Below are 15,960 nucleotides of genomic sequence, written 5' to 3' on the forward strand. Positions count from 1 at the left end.
CTCTCTCCCGTATTGGGTTTTTTTCATATTTTGAGGTGGTTTAACTTATGCAGGTCTAGCTGCTGACATGTAGAATCATTTGATACATAGGATACATGACAAATCAATCAATCTGCATTCTACTTGACTTAGAGTGAAAGGCTTAAGGTCTAAAAATGTTGGGAATGAAACAAACCACCACCCGCCTTCCATACTTACATGAAACAAATTGACGAATTGTCCCCACTCAGTCAATTTTTTGACTGTTCTTACTTTCACAGATGCATTTACAGCTGTGGCAAAGTACACTTCCATCAAGAGATGCTGGATTTAACTGTAAACATGCTCTTAGACTGCATTTGAAGAAGAAACCAGGCAATGAGTGGTTAGTCATAATATAGCTAACCAAGTCAAATTGCGCTTCAGACAGACTTTTCAGCCAGCCAAAGGGGCCTGCATGTCACATCCAGACTGGGATGCAACAACATTTGGCACAAGAAAGGGAAACACTTAGGGCCAAATTCTACCCATTACTGTGTACATGCATCTCCCATGGAAACCAATGAGATCCATTCCTGTGTGTCAGAGAGCAGAATTTAGATTTTAATAGACAGCTATAGGGGAAAAAAAATTCACTGTACACTTAAAAAACTGTAAATGTATACAAATAGATGCTAAGTAAGAGACAGTACTTTATCTGCTTTGCTGGTGGTCCTGCTTTGCAGCTACCACACCACAGCAGTGTTCTGAAGTCTTGGCATTCCAGTAAATTCACAGGGTAATGTTGCAATGTATTTGTTATGTCAAATCAGCAGTACAGCTAGTCACACAATCACGATAACAGGAGTATGCCCAGCGTACAGGTTATAGCTGTTCTGCCATAGAGCAATGCCACTTTTACCTGGGACCAGGCTTGGAACATTTACCTGACACCAACTAGTCCAAGGACTAAAACTAATGTGAAAAATACCTGTGCTGACACCTCCCAATGTCATATTCCCTATCTATTTTAGGACTTTTAAAGGCCCCCAATACCATAATATCTGAGCACCTGACAGCTTTTAATGCATTTATTCTCAACACTCCTGTGGGGTCAAGAGGTGCTACTATCCCCTATTTTACAGATGGGGAACTGAGGCACAGACAAAGTGACTTGCCTAGGGCTACACAGGAAGCTAGTGGCAGAGCAATAATTCAACCCAGGTCTCTTAAGTCCCAGACTAACACTCTAAGCACCAGGCCTTCCTTCCATTCTATTCCTTCCACCCCATAACTCAATATATTGGCTTAATAATATCACATACTGTGTGTATTGTTAGTCACCATTTTAGTTTAACACATTTTTAAGTTGCCCATCTCATACAACCACTTTCTTTCCATTTCCAGCTTTATTCTACATGTTTTCCCTCTAATGTGTATATAACAACGTAACTTTTCCTGAATTGTCCTCTTCAATGTCTGTTTCCTGTTTTCTTCAGCTTCCCTCCTCTTTCCTTTCATTGCATACACAGTTTCCCAAATAGCATAGCACAATGAAATTGACCCACTACTTCTACGATGTCCACAGTGTTCTGAGCAGCAACTGCGAAGAACTGATGAGATATTGGTCTGTTTTCACTATATTCCAGCCTGGGAAAGCTGTGAGCAGCAGCAGAGACACTGAAGTGGTCTGTCTGCAGCCTGAATCCCTATTTTGGCCACTCTTGATTCATATGTGGATAGTTAGCTTTTCAATCACAAGAGTTAGAAACTTTAAAATAAAATAAAAACTTGGATTGTACAGAAAGTGATGACTCTGGGATATTTTCAATCCTTGCCTAGAGAATATTGTCCAGAGCTCATAACAATGGTAAACCAAGAGGTAAAATAAATAAGTTAAAAATAAATCCATAATTCAGAGATTAGTGAGAAATCTCAAACTTTTCCCATTTTTGTTTGTCTGACTCAGTTTTGTCACAACCCATACGACAGTTTATGGTTGGACACTGTGTCCAATATATCAAAAAGAAAAGGGGTAAAATCCTGGCTCCACTGATGTCAATAGAAGCTTTGCCTTTGATGTCAGTGGGGCCAGAATTTCATGTTAACAGGTTTCAGACTAGCAGCCGTGTTAGTCTGTATTCGCAAAAAGAAAAGGAGTACTTGTGGCACCTTAGAGACTAACAAATTTATTTGAGCATAAGCTTTCGTGTGACCTGTAGCTCACGAAAGCTTATGCTCAAATAAATTTCTTCATCTCTAAGGTGCCACAAGTACTCCTTTTCTTTATGTTAAGAACACTTATCCTGGGCTATAGTCATCCTTGATATTACTTTAGAAGATACACACAAAAATCATTTTAAACCAAAACAGCAGCAACTTTCTTGCCTTTCCCTCCCTCCCCCATCCCTCGATGCCAACATCTGGTCAGCAAACATATTACAAATCAGAACCCACAACAAGCCCCACATCCAAAGTGCCTCAGCTATTCCGAAATAGCCAACCAACAGGGCTTTGCAGCATGTCTAGAAAATTATTTCCAGCCCTCCAGGGGAGCAGTATTTCAATCTCATCACAGGGTTAATGGTAAGGCTCAAAGTGCACTCTGAAATACAAAAAGGTTGAGAAATGGCTTCTAATACTGCTATGCAGGTCTGAGCTGTGTAATATTAGAGTGAGCACAGCACAGCAGACCTTTAGATAAAGGTGACTTGTCTGCTTTAACTTGGCTTTTAAATCTATCACTCTGTCTTCCTTTAACTTTACATTTTCTTCTCTAAATTGCAATAATTTCTCCCTTGCAGAGGGGAATTAAATTGCTACTTCTAGGGATATGCCTTCTAGGGATATGCCTACCTTTCAATGGGGGGTGGGTGGGGGGGGATGACTGTAGCTCGTGTAGAGGTACCCATGCTAGCTTTGGTCTAGCTAGCTCAGGTAACAGCAGCAATGAAGACATGGCTGCATAGCTTCAGCATGGGCTGTACAAGCTTGCCTGGAACCCTGGGTAGTTACTCAGGCAGCTCGAGTGAGTTTGGTGTGTGGGGGGCGGAGGGTGAGAAAACCTGGATTTGTGCTGGAGATGGCCCAGCTTGATGATCACTTTAGATAAGCTATTACCAGCAGGAGAGTGGGGTGGGAGGAGGTATTGTTTCATGGTCTCTGTGCATATGGTGTCTTCTGCAGTTTCCACAGTGTGCGTCCGATGGGGTGGGCTGTGGCTCACGAGGGCTCATGCTCAAATAAATGAATTTGTGCGGGAGGTGGCCCACCTTGATTGTCGTGCACGTTGTGGAGAGGGTGGTCACTTTGGATGGGCTGTTGCCGGCGGGGGAGTGGGTTTGTGTTTGTGGGGGGGGGGGGGGCGGAGGGTGAGAAAACCTGGATTTGTGCTGGAGATGGCCCAACTTGATGATCACTTTAGATAAGCTATTACCAGCAGGAGAGTGGGGTGGGAGGAGGTATTGTTTCATGGTCTCTGTGCATATAATGTCTTCTGCAGTTTCCACAGTATGCATCCGATGAAGTGAGCTGTAGCTCACGAAAGCTCATGCTCAAATAAATTGGTTAGTCTCTAAGGTGCCACAAGTCCTCCTTTTCTTTCAGGCAGCTCGGTCATGCTGAAACCAGAGCTCCACTGCTATCAGCACCTGAGCTAGATAAATTAAAGCTAGCTCAGGTATATCCACACATACTGCAATCAGCCCCCTGCCATGCAATGTAGACATACCCTAACCCCCACACAGTGCTCAGGAACCAGAACTAGAAGGCCCTGCTGGCCTTCAATAGAAGTGAAGCCACTGCTCCAGAACTGGCAAGCAGAAGAGTACAGACAGGCTATCAAACAACAGCTGAAAAGACTGGCAGCTTCCAGAAGATAAAAGGCAGCTGCTACTCAAGCCCAGTATCTGTGACATGCCATTTATCTTCCATGACAATGTATTCTTATAAAATGCAAGCTATTTATAAAAAAGAAATAAACCCCTGAAAGGTAAATAGAAAATGTCCCTAATTTAAGCCTCTCTGGAGAAACTGGGATATTAGTTGTTGAGGAGCCCACTTGGGAGTTTAGGTGGCTGAAAGGAAGTTTCTCTGGTGCTGAGGAAGCTGCTGCTCAAGCAGCACTCTGCCTGAGGAGAGGGACACAAAGCAGAGCTGCCTAAAGAAGTACATGAGAATATTAGAGAAAGAAGAGGTGCATTTTTTTTTTTAACACAGCATTCAAATGGTTTGATTTTACTTTATTTTTATTTATGTATAGACATTCCTATGGCACTCAGAATAATATCTGTGTTCCGCTGAAGCCATGGATTTCTAATCAGCACCAATGTCAAATAGGGAAGTACTTTCCACATTTTTACTGCTGGGGAAACTGAGGCATGAAGATTCGTTGGCTTAACCAAAGTCATAAGAAGTTCAAGGCAAAGGGAAAAGAAGCCAGATCTCCTGACTTCCAGTTCTGTGACCTAAAGGATGGTCTTGTTGTTTAAAGCATGGGATGGAGACTCAGGAGACCGAAAGTCCGTTTCAGGTTTTCCCACTGACTGCTCATGTGATCCTGAGCAAGTTACTTATTCTCTCCATGTTTCAGCTCCTTATTTACCTTTTCTCTTAGAGACGCAGCCAAGTTAAATTCATTCAAGATTAGAGTATCTGAGTGTTTCATAGTGATGGGATCCAGAAAAATACATAGTTAGACTTATTTTTCTTTAACACTTAGAAATGCATGAGAGATCTGTAGAAAGTTTTGGTTTGGGACTTATATGGGAGAGTTTTGACATTACCTCAATATGGTTACTGCAAACTATCAATAAATAAATACATTCTATATATGAGTCCAGAGATGCCAAACAAAAGAGAAATAAAATCAAACAATAGTTATCAAACTGTGCTCTCTCTGGGGAGCTTCCAAGTAGTAGTATGGACAGCTGGTTCTACTTCTTCACAATCACAGAATCAGAGTAATGTATGGCTGGAAGGGACCTCAACCGGCCATCTTGTCCAGACCCCTGAGCTGAGGCAGGACCATGTACATCTAAATCATCCCTGACAGGAACTTGTCCAAATTATTAAAAATAATTAAAAACCTTCAGTGAGGAAGATTCCATAATCTCCTCTGGAAATCTATTCCAGAGCTTCTTATAGTTAGAAAGTTTTTCCTAGTATCTAACCTAAATCTCCCCTGCTACAGATCAAGCTCATTACTTCTTGTTCTACCTTCAGTGCACATGGAGAACAATTTAACTGCAATTAACATATTTGAAGATGTATTAGGTCCCTTCTAGTCTTCTTTTCTCAAGACTGAACATACCTAGTTTTTTTAAATCTTTCTTCAAAGGTCAGATTTATTATTGCACTCCTCTGAACTGTCTCCAATTTGTCCACATCTTTCCTAACGTGTGGTGCCCAGAATTGGACACAATCCAGCTGAGACCTTACCAGTGCAAATAGAGCAGGACAACTACCTCCCGTGTCTTACATATAACACTCCTGTTAATAAACTCCAAGAATGACAGTCTTTTTTTGAAACTGCATCATATTCTTGGTTCATATTCAGTTTCTGATTCACTATAACCCCCAGATCCTTTACTGCATCACCACCACCTAGCCAGTTATGCTCCATTTTGTATTTGTGCATTTGATTTTTCCTTCCTAAGTGTAATATTTTGCATTTGTCTCTACTGAATTTCATCTTATTGATTTCAGACCAATCCTCTAAATTTGTCAAGGTCATTATGAATTCTAATCATGTCCTCAAAGAGCTTGCAACCTCTTCCAGTGTGGTGTTATATGTAAATTTTATAAGCATACTCTTCACTCCATTATCCAAATCATTAATGAAAAACATTTAATAGTACCGGACCTATGACTGACCCCCTAAGGGACCACACTAGATAAGCCCTCCCAGTTTGACACTGATCCATTGATAACTACTCTTAAAGTTATCTTATGCTCTTTCAACCAGTTGGGGATGCACCTTATTGTAATTTCATCTAGGCCACATTTCCCAAGTTTGCATCTGATAATGTCATGTGCCAAAAGCCTTACTAAATATCAAGATCTAAAACATCTTCTGCTTCCCCCCTGTCCACTAGGCCCATAACCCTGTCCAAGAAGTAATTTAGGTTGGTTTGGCATGACTTGCTCCTGACAAATCCATGCTGGCTATTCCTTATAACCCTATTATCTTCTAAGAACTTACAAATTGATTGCTTAATACATTTGTTCCAGTACCTATCCAGGTATTGAATGTCCTTTTTGTTCCTCTTTTAAAAAAATATGTTTGCCTATCTCCAGTCATCTGGGACCTCACCAATCCGCCATGAGTTCTCAAAAATAATTGCTTACAGTTCCAAGATTGCTTCAGCTAGTTCCTTAAATACCCTGGAATGAATTTCATCAGGGCCTGCTAACTTGAATACATCTGACTTACCTAAATATTCTTTAACCTGTTCTTTCCCACTTTTGACTTGTTCCTTCTCCCTCATTGTTAATATTAATTGTGTTAAGTATTTGGTCACAATTTACCTTTTTAGAGAAGACAAGCAAAATAGATATTAAACAGCTAAGCCTTTTTTAGAGGTCATCAGTGATTAGCTCTCTTTCCAAGCTGAGTAGAGGACCTACATTTTCCTTTGTCTTTCTTTTGCACCTAATGTATTCAAAGAACCCTTTGTCATGCTTTTTATGGCCCTTGCTCGGTACTACTCATTTTGTGTCTTTGCCTTTCTGATTTTGTCCCTTCATGCTTGTGCTATACTTTGGTACTCCTCCTTAGCAATTTGTCCATGTTTCCACTTTTTTTTTTTTTTTTTTTTTAGGGTTTCTTTTAGATTTTCAGGTCATTAAAGAGCTCCTGATGGAAGCTCATTGACCTCTTACCATTCTTCCTATCCTTCCTCTGAACTGAGCTAGTTTGTAGTTGTGCATTTAATATTCTCATTGAGAAACTGCCAGTTCTCCTGAACTCCATTATCCCTTAGATTTTCTTTCCATGGGACCTTACTAACCAACCAATTTTCTAAGTTTGTTAAGATGTGCTTTTCTAAAGTCCATTGTCCTTATTCTGCTTCTCACATTCCTTTCCTTTCCTTGTGAAATCCATCTTTTCATGATCACTTTAACCCAAATTGCATTCCACTTCGAGATTTGAAATCAAGAAGCATTTAACTTTCCAACAGTGGTACTGCCTAATGGTTGCCGCCCAGTTCAGGATATGTGTGTGTTGTCCAGAGGCTTTTTTGAAACACAAAATACCCAAGTGTCTCCCTACAACCAGTACCGCTGCTTCATGCCTTTGCCTGGAGTTTTAGTCTAAATTAATCTGTGACTGAATTTGCTAATACCACCAAAACAGAAGCAAGTACACAGGAAGAGAGAACCAAACATCAAAGAAGTCCGGGCATCAGGGATCACAGACGATGAAGGAAGAATAGGTTTTAGGGACTGTGACAACTTAACCATATTTACAGAAAGTCAATAGTTCTATTACTATCACCACATTGGACACCTCAAAGTCAAATCTATATTTATCTAGTTTTATAGATTTATTTCATATGATAATTCAGATGCTGACTGAGCAAGTTTGGCAATGCATCAGTGTTTTTTCTCTTAATTTGCACCTGCGTGGTAAGGACATCACAACTCTCACACTCTATAGGTACAAGAGTCGGCTCTTAAGAGCAAGGCTGTTGAAGGGGCATCCCATCCAACACACAGGATGATGAATGTGGATGGTGGTCCTGTCCCCGAACACACAGGTTTTAAGAAGGATTGGATTCAGATGTCTTATGTCTCATAATCCAGATTCATTTCCTCGTGTGCTCCTGACAAAGCCCTGTACATAGCAGCAACCCAGCCCTGGCCTTCTGCTCTCCTGAGAAGTGCCGCCATGAGCCATGTTCCCTGTGCATGTGGTGTAAATCTTCAAAAACAAAAACAACAGCCTCAGTGTTATTTGCCCAAAAAAAAACATCATAAATTTAACAAACAAACGAAAAATACGAAGACTTGATACTCTACGGTAAATATGAAATACTCCACTCAGGGAAAGGAAATAAATTACACAGATACAAAGCTGAAGTGGATGGGATAGAATTGAGCAGCAAATCCCCTGCCTAAAACTGTGTTTGTTTCCATCTTGACTCCTCACGACTCTCCTAATTTTAGTTATTCCATGGAACCAAAATCAACAGCTTGCCTTCAGTCCAGGTGTGAAGACAGAATTGGGAGAAGGATTCATGAGAGGATTTTGATCATAAGAAGAGAAAAGGGTTTGTGGTTTAGTTTAGATAGGAACACCAACAAAATATATTTCAAATTTGACATATTAGGAAATATGTACACAGTAGGAATAAAAATAGAGTTTTATCCCTCATTTTCTTCTGTGGATAATGAGTGACATTTTCAAACATGACTACAGAATTATGTACCAAACATGTGAAAATTCCCGCCATATAACTTTAAAATGCAAATTGCAGTTAAATACACGTACACACTTTCTTTTCCACAGAAGTCACTATTTAGTATACTCATGCTATTTGTTCATTGGCTCTCAGAAGCAGACATGCCAAACCCATGGAAAAAAACACAGAAATTGGGCTTCTTGTTGGCTTGTGAGTTGCTTGTTTGCTAGTTTTTGGCTTGTAGCTTGTTGCTTTTTTTTGATCAGCTCTTGGCAAGCAGGGGTAAGGTGGGGGGAGAGTGTCAGGGTACACAGCGGGCACACCACAGTCTCAGACTGCACGCTGGGGGGATCTAGTCACATAGAGTGTTGGGGTTCTTAGGGATTGACTTGTTTTGGCCTTGTTTTGAAATGGGATTAGCTTGATTTTTGGCTTATTGTGAAAGTCGGTGTGCTTATTTACCGCATGAAAGTTGGCAACCGTGCTCAGAAGCGTTCTTACATTCTCAGACAAACACCCGAGTAAACAAAGTGTTTAATGTAAGTTGACACTTCACACCAGTTTAGCAGAAGACTGCTAGGTCCCGCCTTCTGTCTGCCCTGTCATCATAAACTCATCAAGGCTGGGACTTGTCTCTTAAAGTGAGCTGACTGAAACTTGGAATGTCCATTCTGTGGGAAATTCAAGCATTTCAGAATTTCTTTTAGTCTTGAATTGGAGCAAAAAGTTGAAATTTCAAAATTTCCCACAAAACGAAATTTCCAAAGTAATTCATTTCAATAAAGGTGAAGGGCTTCATTTAGACTTTTATAATATCAGATGTCAAAACAAAGTGCTTTGACCTCATTGAACTAAACATTTTGATAATTTACCATCAAAAATAGTGAAACTGATATGTTCCCATGAAACTTTTTGATATTTTCAAATCTGCATTTTCCAATGGGAAATTGATTCATCAGAAAAATTTTGGTCAGCTTTTCTCTTACTCTGTACAGCGCCAAGCACAATGGAGCCCTGGTCTCAGATGGGACTTCTAGGCACTGCTCTAATGCAAACAACAGAGAAGACTTCTCAGTTTTGCTTGTTAGCCACTAGTTCCATTCTGAGAAATATTTCTTCTGGAGGAGGTTGTAATACATCTGCATGGCAGCTCCTACTAGGGGGAAAAATATGCCAGAGCCCTAAATTCAGGTCCTGTGTATTTCTGTTGAACCTGAACACTAAGTGCTCTGTCTTTACTTCAGGGAGGCTTGTAGATTTATATCAGCTGATGCACTTGCATACTCAACCACAGTAAGCTGAACTGGCAAGATACAAGGAGATAACAGCATGGGAAAAGGAGCTAAATACCAAGAGCTAGATGGTAAACAGAGTGGAAAGACTGGAAGAGATGGGAGCAAATGAATGAAATACATCTCCAGCATGAAAAGATGGGTAATACCACATGGTTTAAATGCCAGGCACTAATACCAAAAAAAAAAAAAAAAAAAAAAATTACTGAATGGTTTTAATTATACTTTCAGTATAAGATATCTGTGCTTTTTCGCAGCGGGCTGACTTCCCTGCTAAGCCATACCTGAAGATAAAGTTGGTATCTGATTAATTTAGTGATTGCTGCTTTATAAAACAAATAACTAAGGCAGGCAGAGAGTTACTTACTTTATATATAGAAGGAATGATCTGGTGCATTTTCAGCCTGTGAAACACAAAGACGTCATAAACCGCTGAAACTGCTAGAACAGTCACTCCTTGCTCCTTCCACAACATGCTGCAGCCAGCACAGAGTCCTGTCCCCAAGATCCAGCCCCAAGTGCTGGCTGAGTAGCTTCTTGTAGAGCAATGTTTAACGTAACACATCAAAGAGAGCAGAAAAAAAAAGCAGGCTCCAACATCAGCCCTCCCCACAATTCCTGCCACTGCTTCAGTGTGGATGGGATGAGACGCAAACAGCAGGCCTGCGATTAAGGTCCAATATCCATCCCCAAACAAGATTCTGGAGAAGTTTGTGAAAAGCCCGGTGACTGCAGCGTGTAACAGGACATTTACAAGGTGGTAGCTCCAAGGCTCCATGCCTCCAATGGCATGGTTAATGCGAAAGGAGAGCGTGCAGAGAGGTCGGTAGGACTTGTGACTCCCGCTGTGGGTGAGGAGGGTTCCCCAAAAATCGTTGTAGAATATGTGGGTCCAGGGGGTTTCTGGCAGAAGATCCTGGTTTGTCTTGATAGCTCGGCTATTAAAAAATAAAAACAAAGAAATGAATCAAACAGTCAGAAAGACACAACTGAGAAGATACAATCATATTGCTACGGCAATGAAAACAGGTCCTTGTTTAGTTATTCTTTATGTTGTGCAAGCAAGAAAATGGCATTATGTCAATGCTATTTTACTTTGAGGTCTGAAATTTTACTAGAACACAAGAGGTGTTAAAAGTGTCTGTATCTATTGACTTTTTCTAAAATAAATTTCCATATAAATTGGCTTTTAAAACATTAGAAACAGATGTTATGCTGAAGCCATTAAATAAAACACCCTTCGATGACATTCATCTGAGTCTAACCCATGAGCAATCACTTAAGATTTGATGGTTTATAATTAAAATGTAAAAGAAATATGAAAAACTGACAAACATTGTTGAAACAACTGATCCTCGAGCAATTCAGAATTAAAACCCCAGCTGGCCTTTCATACTCAAATTTTAATTTAGATGTTAGAATGATTCTTACTGTCATGGATGAACAATAACTACAATAATGAAGTCACTAGATGTATGCATATTTTGTGCTTCTACATTGGCCCGTTCATAGACCTTCCTGTATATATTTTGCCTGACATAGAATTCTCAGAGAATGCCATAGGTGTGGCCAGAATACAGAGTATGTTAAGGATACAATTCCACCTTTTCTTCGAATATCTTAAATTTATAAGATTTATATTTTACATTTTAAGATGTAGTACTCTATGAATTCTATGCTGTGGCTACCTTACCGTAAAAGTGAAACTTAGTTTAAGGGCTTAGTTTTATCCATTCGCAGTCTGCATGTCTACATTCAGCTCAGTAGAAACCTGTCCACCATAACATTTGCAAAACTATTTATTCTTACCAATCCTATAATCTGTATTTACAAATCACAATATGGGAGAAGGTGTTAGACCCACCCAGCTTAAATAGATGGCCAGTGTGCAAATAATAGCTTGCCCCCATATGTGAAGCAATTTTTATAAAATTCTTGTTTCAAGATGCCTTGTTCTAACTATTAAACACAGAATGGACACTATTATTATTATTATTATTATTATTAAACATTTATATTACAGTAGCACCTAGAATCCAATCAGGTCGAAGCTCCATTGTACTAGGAGTTGTACAAATATAGTCAGTGATAGTCTCTAAGTTCAGATTTGCTAGTTATAGAAACATCTGTGTCAGGGACTACCTTCCCAACTGGGACCAAATTTATAGAACAGATAACCCCACACATTTACCAAAGACATCACATGGCACGAAGAGGCCACAGCTAATGCAATTCGTTTGCCAAATCACATTTATTTTCACCAAGAGGCTGCAATATATTGTGGAAAACACGTGCACCAGTGAACTGAAAAATCACTTCACAGTTCTTTCCAGTGACAGGACACAGTTAGAGAACACCCCAGAGCAAAGGAGCAGATGGATATGCCTTTTACTTCACTGACATGCTTCACAATTTGTAAAAACCCATTTTTAGAGTGTCCTGCTCTCTAGAGAGAAGGGATGGAACCCTAGTTCCACTGTAGTCTTATTTAATGGCCACAGTTAACAGGATGGAGAACTCTATTCTGGGAAGCAGTGACCCTGAAAAAGACTTGGGGGTCATGGTGAATAATCAACTGACCATGAGCTCCCAGTGTGATGCTGTGGCCTAAAGATCTAGTGAGGTGCTTGGAAGTATAAACAGGGGAATATCAAGAAGGAGTAGACAGGTTATAAAACCTCTATTTGGCACAGATGTGACCGCTACTGGAGTATTGTGTCCAGTTCTAGTCTACAGTTCAAGAAGGATGTTGATTAATTGGAGAGCATTCAAAGAAGAACCAAGAGAATTATTAAAGAATTGGAAAACATGCCTTAGCTGTAGCTCACGAAAGCTTATGCTCAAATAAATTGGTTAGTCTCTAAGGTGCCACAAGTACTCCTTTTCTTTATGCCTTACAATGAGAGCCTAAGGGAGCTCAATCTATTTAGCTTAACAAAGAGAAACTTGAGGGGTGACTTGATCACAGTCTATAAGTACCAAAGAGCAGAAATTTGATAAGAGGTATCTTCAGTCTTGCAGACAAAGGTAAAACAAGATTTTTTTTGTTGTAAGTTGAAGCTAGACAAATTCAGACTGGAAATAAGGCATACATTTTTAACAGCGAGAGTAATTAATCACTGGAACAACTTATTAAGGACTGTGATGGATTCTCCATCACAAGAAACTTTTAAATCAAGATTGGATTTTTTTCTAAAAAGATATGCTTTAGTTCAAACCAGATTTAATTCAGGGAAGTCCTATGGCCTGTGTTATGCAGGAGGTCAGATGATCACAAAGGTCCCATCTGGTTTTACAATCTATGACTCTGCGAAGTTGATGGACAATTCCCACTGAATTCAAAGGGGCCAGGATTCTACCCAATATGTTGAGAAAAGAGTTACTAGAACACTATGACGTGAAGGTTCTTCTTCAACAACATGGAACACAGAGATAGAACAATATGTTTTTCCATACTCACTCCTTCCACATGGACACACATGCACACGCACTAGAGAGATGGGCCAAAATCAAGTCTTTAAATTTAGACAGGGATGAGGAAAGGCCTGAAATTCAGATCTGAAAGTAAATGTTGAAGCTGAAGTCCTTTCCTGCACTAGAAAGGATATAACAGACACTTTAGCAGCAAAAATATAAAAAGTGGGCCTATATGAGACTCTTGAGACATCTTATTTTTTATCCCATTATTTTAAGGGACTTTGTGTAAGAGTGACATTTCTTTAATAAAAAATGCTTATATGCTAAACTGTAGCAACTCCATGCAAATACTCTAAATGCCATGTAGCTCAGCAGTTTCATTGTCTAAAGCACATTCCTCTAATGCCTTTAGACATGCTTAGTGTCTGCATGTCCTTTTGTCTCTGCACGTATGGAGGTTATGAAGAGGTCGCCATAAATCCTTGAAAGATCTGATCATGCCTCTTAAACAGTTTACATTTTTCATTTTGAGTTCTGCTTCTACCATGAATCAGGTTGCCTGTGTTTGTTTTCCCAACCCCACAAACACTTTCATTTCACTACTACTAGTAGAGGACTTCTTTTATTTTGAGGGGATAATTTTTGTTTTTAAAGCTTTTATCTGCTCCTGCTCTTTCGGAAATCTGAACAGATCCTCTGTTTGTGATTTCACAATTGGCGATAACAGATTTGAGAGCAACCCACAAAGGAACAGAAATTCACATGAGACTGGAGCAGGTTTGGGGCTAGATACTGCACAGAATTACAACTGTTTTTTGGGATAACAAAGTTCAAGGCCTCAGCTGACATATAGATTATACGGGGATGGCAGCACTGGCACAGATAAATCAGCCTCCCAGAGAGCATGGCTAAGAGTGACTGAAAGATACACTGACGTAGTATGGAATCCCCTTTAAAAGTTAAATATATTCTCCGAGGCAGAAACCCCAAAGGATAAAATGGCAGTGCACCTGCCACTGCCCTAACTCAGGCAGAATGTGTATGTGTGTGGTTTTGGCCACTTTTCTAAAAACAATGATAAACACCATTACAAAAACCATATAAGTAACTGTTTTAAATAAATGATTATGACCATTAATACACAGGAATAACATAACGTACAACACAGTACTTCCCCAATAGATCAGCTACATTTAATAAGGAGTGAAGTAGGGTACAAATTCATACTTCTTGTAAAGACCTCCCTTCGTGACTAGACACATCATCCATATTCTCCTTCCCTCCAGAAGCTAACCATACCTGTCTCATATTTGCAAAGAAGCACGTGCAGTCTAAAACCACTGTCACTCAAGTATTCTTTACAGACCTAGCAACAAACCTGTCATAACTCTAACCCTTTCCAGTTTAGAGCTCTTGATCTGCAAGCCTTGATTTAATATTTTATGTACCACACTTATGTAACACATTCGGCTTAGGTATAAAATCCACCTGACATCTCTGAAGTTTCAGGAGAGCTGCAATGCATGCATGCGAGATAGCATATTCTAGCATTATCCAGTAAATTTCATTTAAAAAAAAAAAAAACATAGAACTTGCTGGTTCCATAGCATTTACTTGATGGTTTAAGTCATATCACAGTCTGTCTCCTCTCTGCTCCAAAATCTACAGTACTGACAAATTCATTCCCTCTGATTATTTTTTTCTGAACAGTTTACAAGTAAAGAGGACTCTGATCATGCTCTGGAGTGTGAGGAAACACAATTAAACAAAAGTTAAGTGTCCTGCAGCAAAGAGGCAGTCTCCCATAGGCCGCTGGCTAGCATTCAGCTACCACTGTTTCATATTATGCAATCTAATAAAAAACATTCTTGGCCAACATTTTTGTCATTCATTGCACAAAAGGATGCAGGAATACAATTTTCATAAAAACATCAGAAGAACCAGGCAGTACTAAGGCATATTGCAAACGTCAACTTTTAAAAAGCAAGGAATAGGAAGTTTCACTATTGCTGTCTGAAGATAAACCATACTACACAAATATTCATAGAGTACATAATCCCCAGAGCTCATTGAGAAAGTATTCTCCAATACCACTCTCTAAAAGGAGAATGGAAAATGGGGAAGAAATGTGAATTTTAAACTAGGCTGAAGTATTAAAAAAAAAAAGGTACCACAAAGTGGCACTGACTTTCTGTGCTACCATGAAACAGACTTGTGGACTCTCAATCCTAGGAAAGAAAATTATCAGTTTACATCATAATAGCTTAGTAAGGTTTCAAGAGGCAATTCCTTAAACCAAGAACATGTACTTGTTCATCGGTTGATCTTGCCTGACCATTCTGGAAGTTTACCAGATTTATTTCAACTGCACAATTCAGAACAATCTGTGGCTCAAACTTAATAATCATTCAGTAAGGCAATCCAGACCCCAGTGATGGTAGGGTTAGGGTTACCTAAACCGTCTACCCATTAGAAATGAGGCACTTGCAGATGATAACTTAAACCTGAACACAGCTGAAGAAAGAGTTGAAAGTCTGTGGTCTTACACTACAGGTATAATTATTTTATGGAATGGCATTGATGATATTCTCAGAGAAAGCTGCTTCTCTTAAACTCCTATTAAAAGGTGCAAGTGATTAAAAAGTGAGGGATCATAACAGGAACTCACTAGCAAGAAGAGGCCAGCAAAAGAAAGGGGGGGGGGGGGGAAATGAACAGACCTGAATAAAGGAAGAGATAATAATCCTCACTCAGAGGCCTGAAAACACTTGTCCCTTAAATTCAAAAATGGGTAAGAAGAAAGGAGAAACATAATTCTAGAGATTTATTCTTCTTTCTAAATATTCTAATTAATTCCCATTTTAAGTCAATAGGGCACAAACAAATAA

At 39.5% G+C, this 15,960-nt stretch overlaps 1 protein-coding gene across 2 annotated transcripts in view; it reads right to left on the reverse strand.

Annotated features, from left to right (window-relative positions):
• TMTC2 (transmembrane O-mannosyltransferase targeting cadherins 2) overlaps positions 1 to 15,960 on the reverse strand; it is a 361,794-nt gene that overhangs the window by 214,918 nt on the left and 130,916 nt on the right. For both annotated transcript variants that reach the window (XM_074941959.1, XM_074941960.1), the window contains exon 2: positions 10,023 to 10,593. In XM_074941959.1, coding sequence (XP_074798060.1) covers positions 10,023 to 10,593 — 571 coding nt within the window. The remainder of the gene's footprint in view (positions 1 to 10,022; positions 10,594 to 15,960) is intronic.

This window comes from Natator depressus, chromosome 1 (genome assembly GCF_965152275.1).
Source record: "Natator depressus isolate rNatDep1 chromosome 1, rNatDep2.hap1, whole genome shotgun sequence".
NCBI classification, from domain to species: domain Eukaryota; kingdom Metazoa; phylum Chordata; order Testudines; family Cheloniidae; genus Natator; species Natator depressus.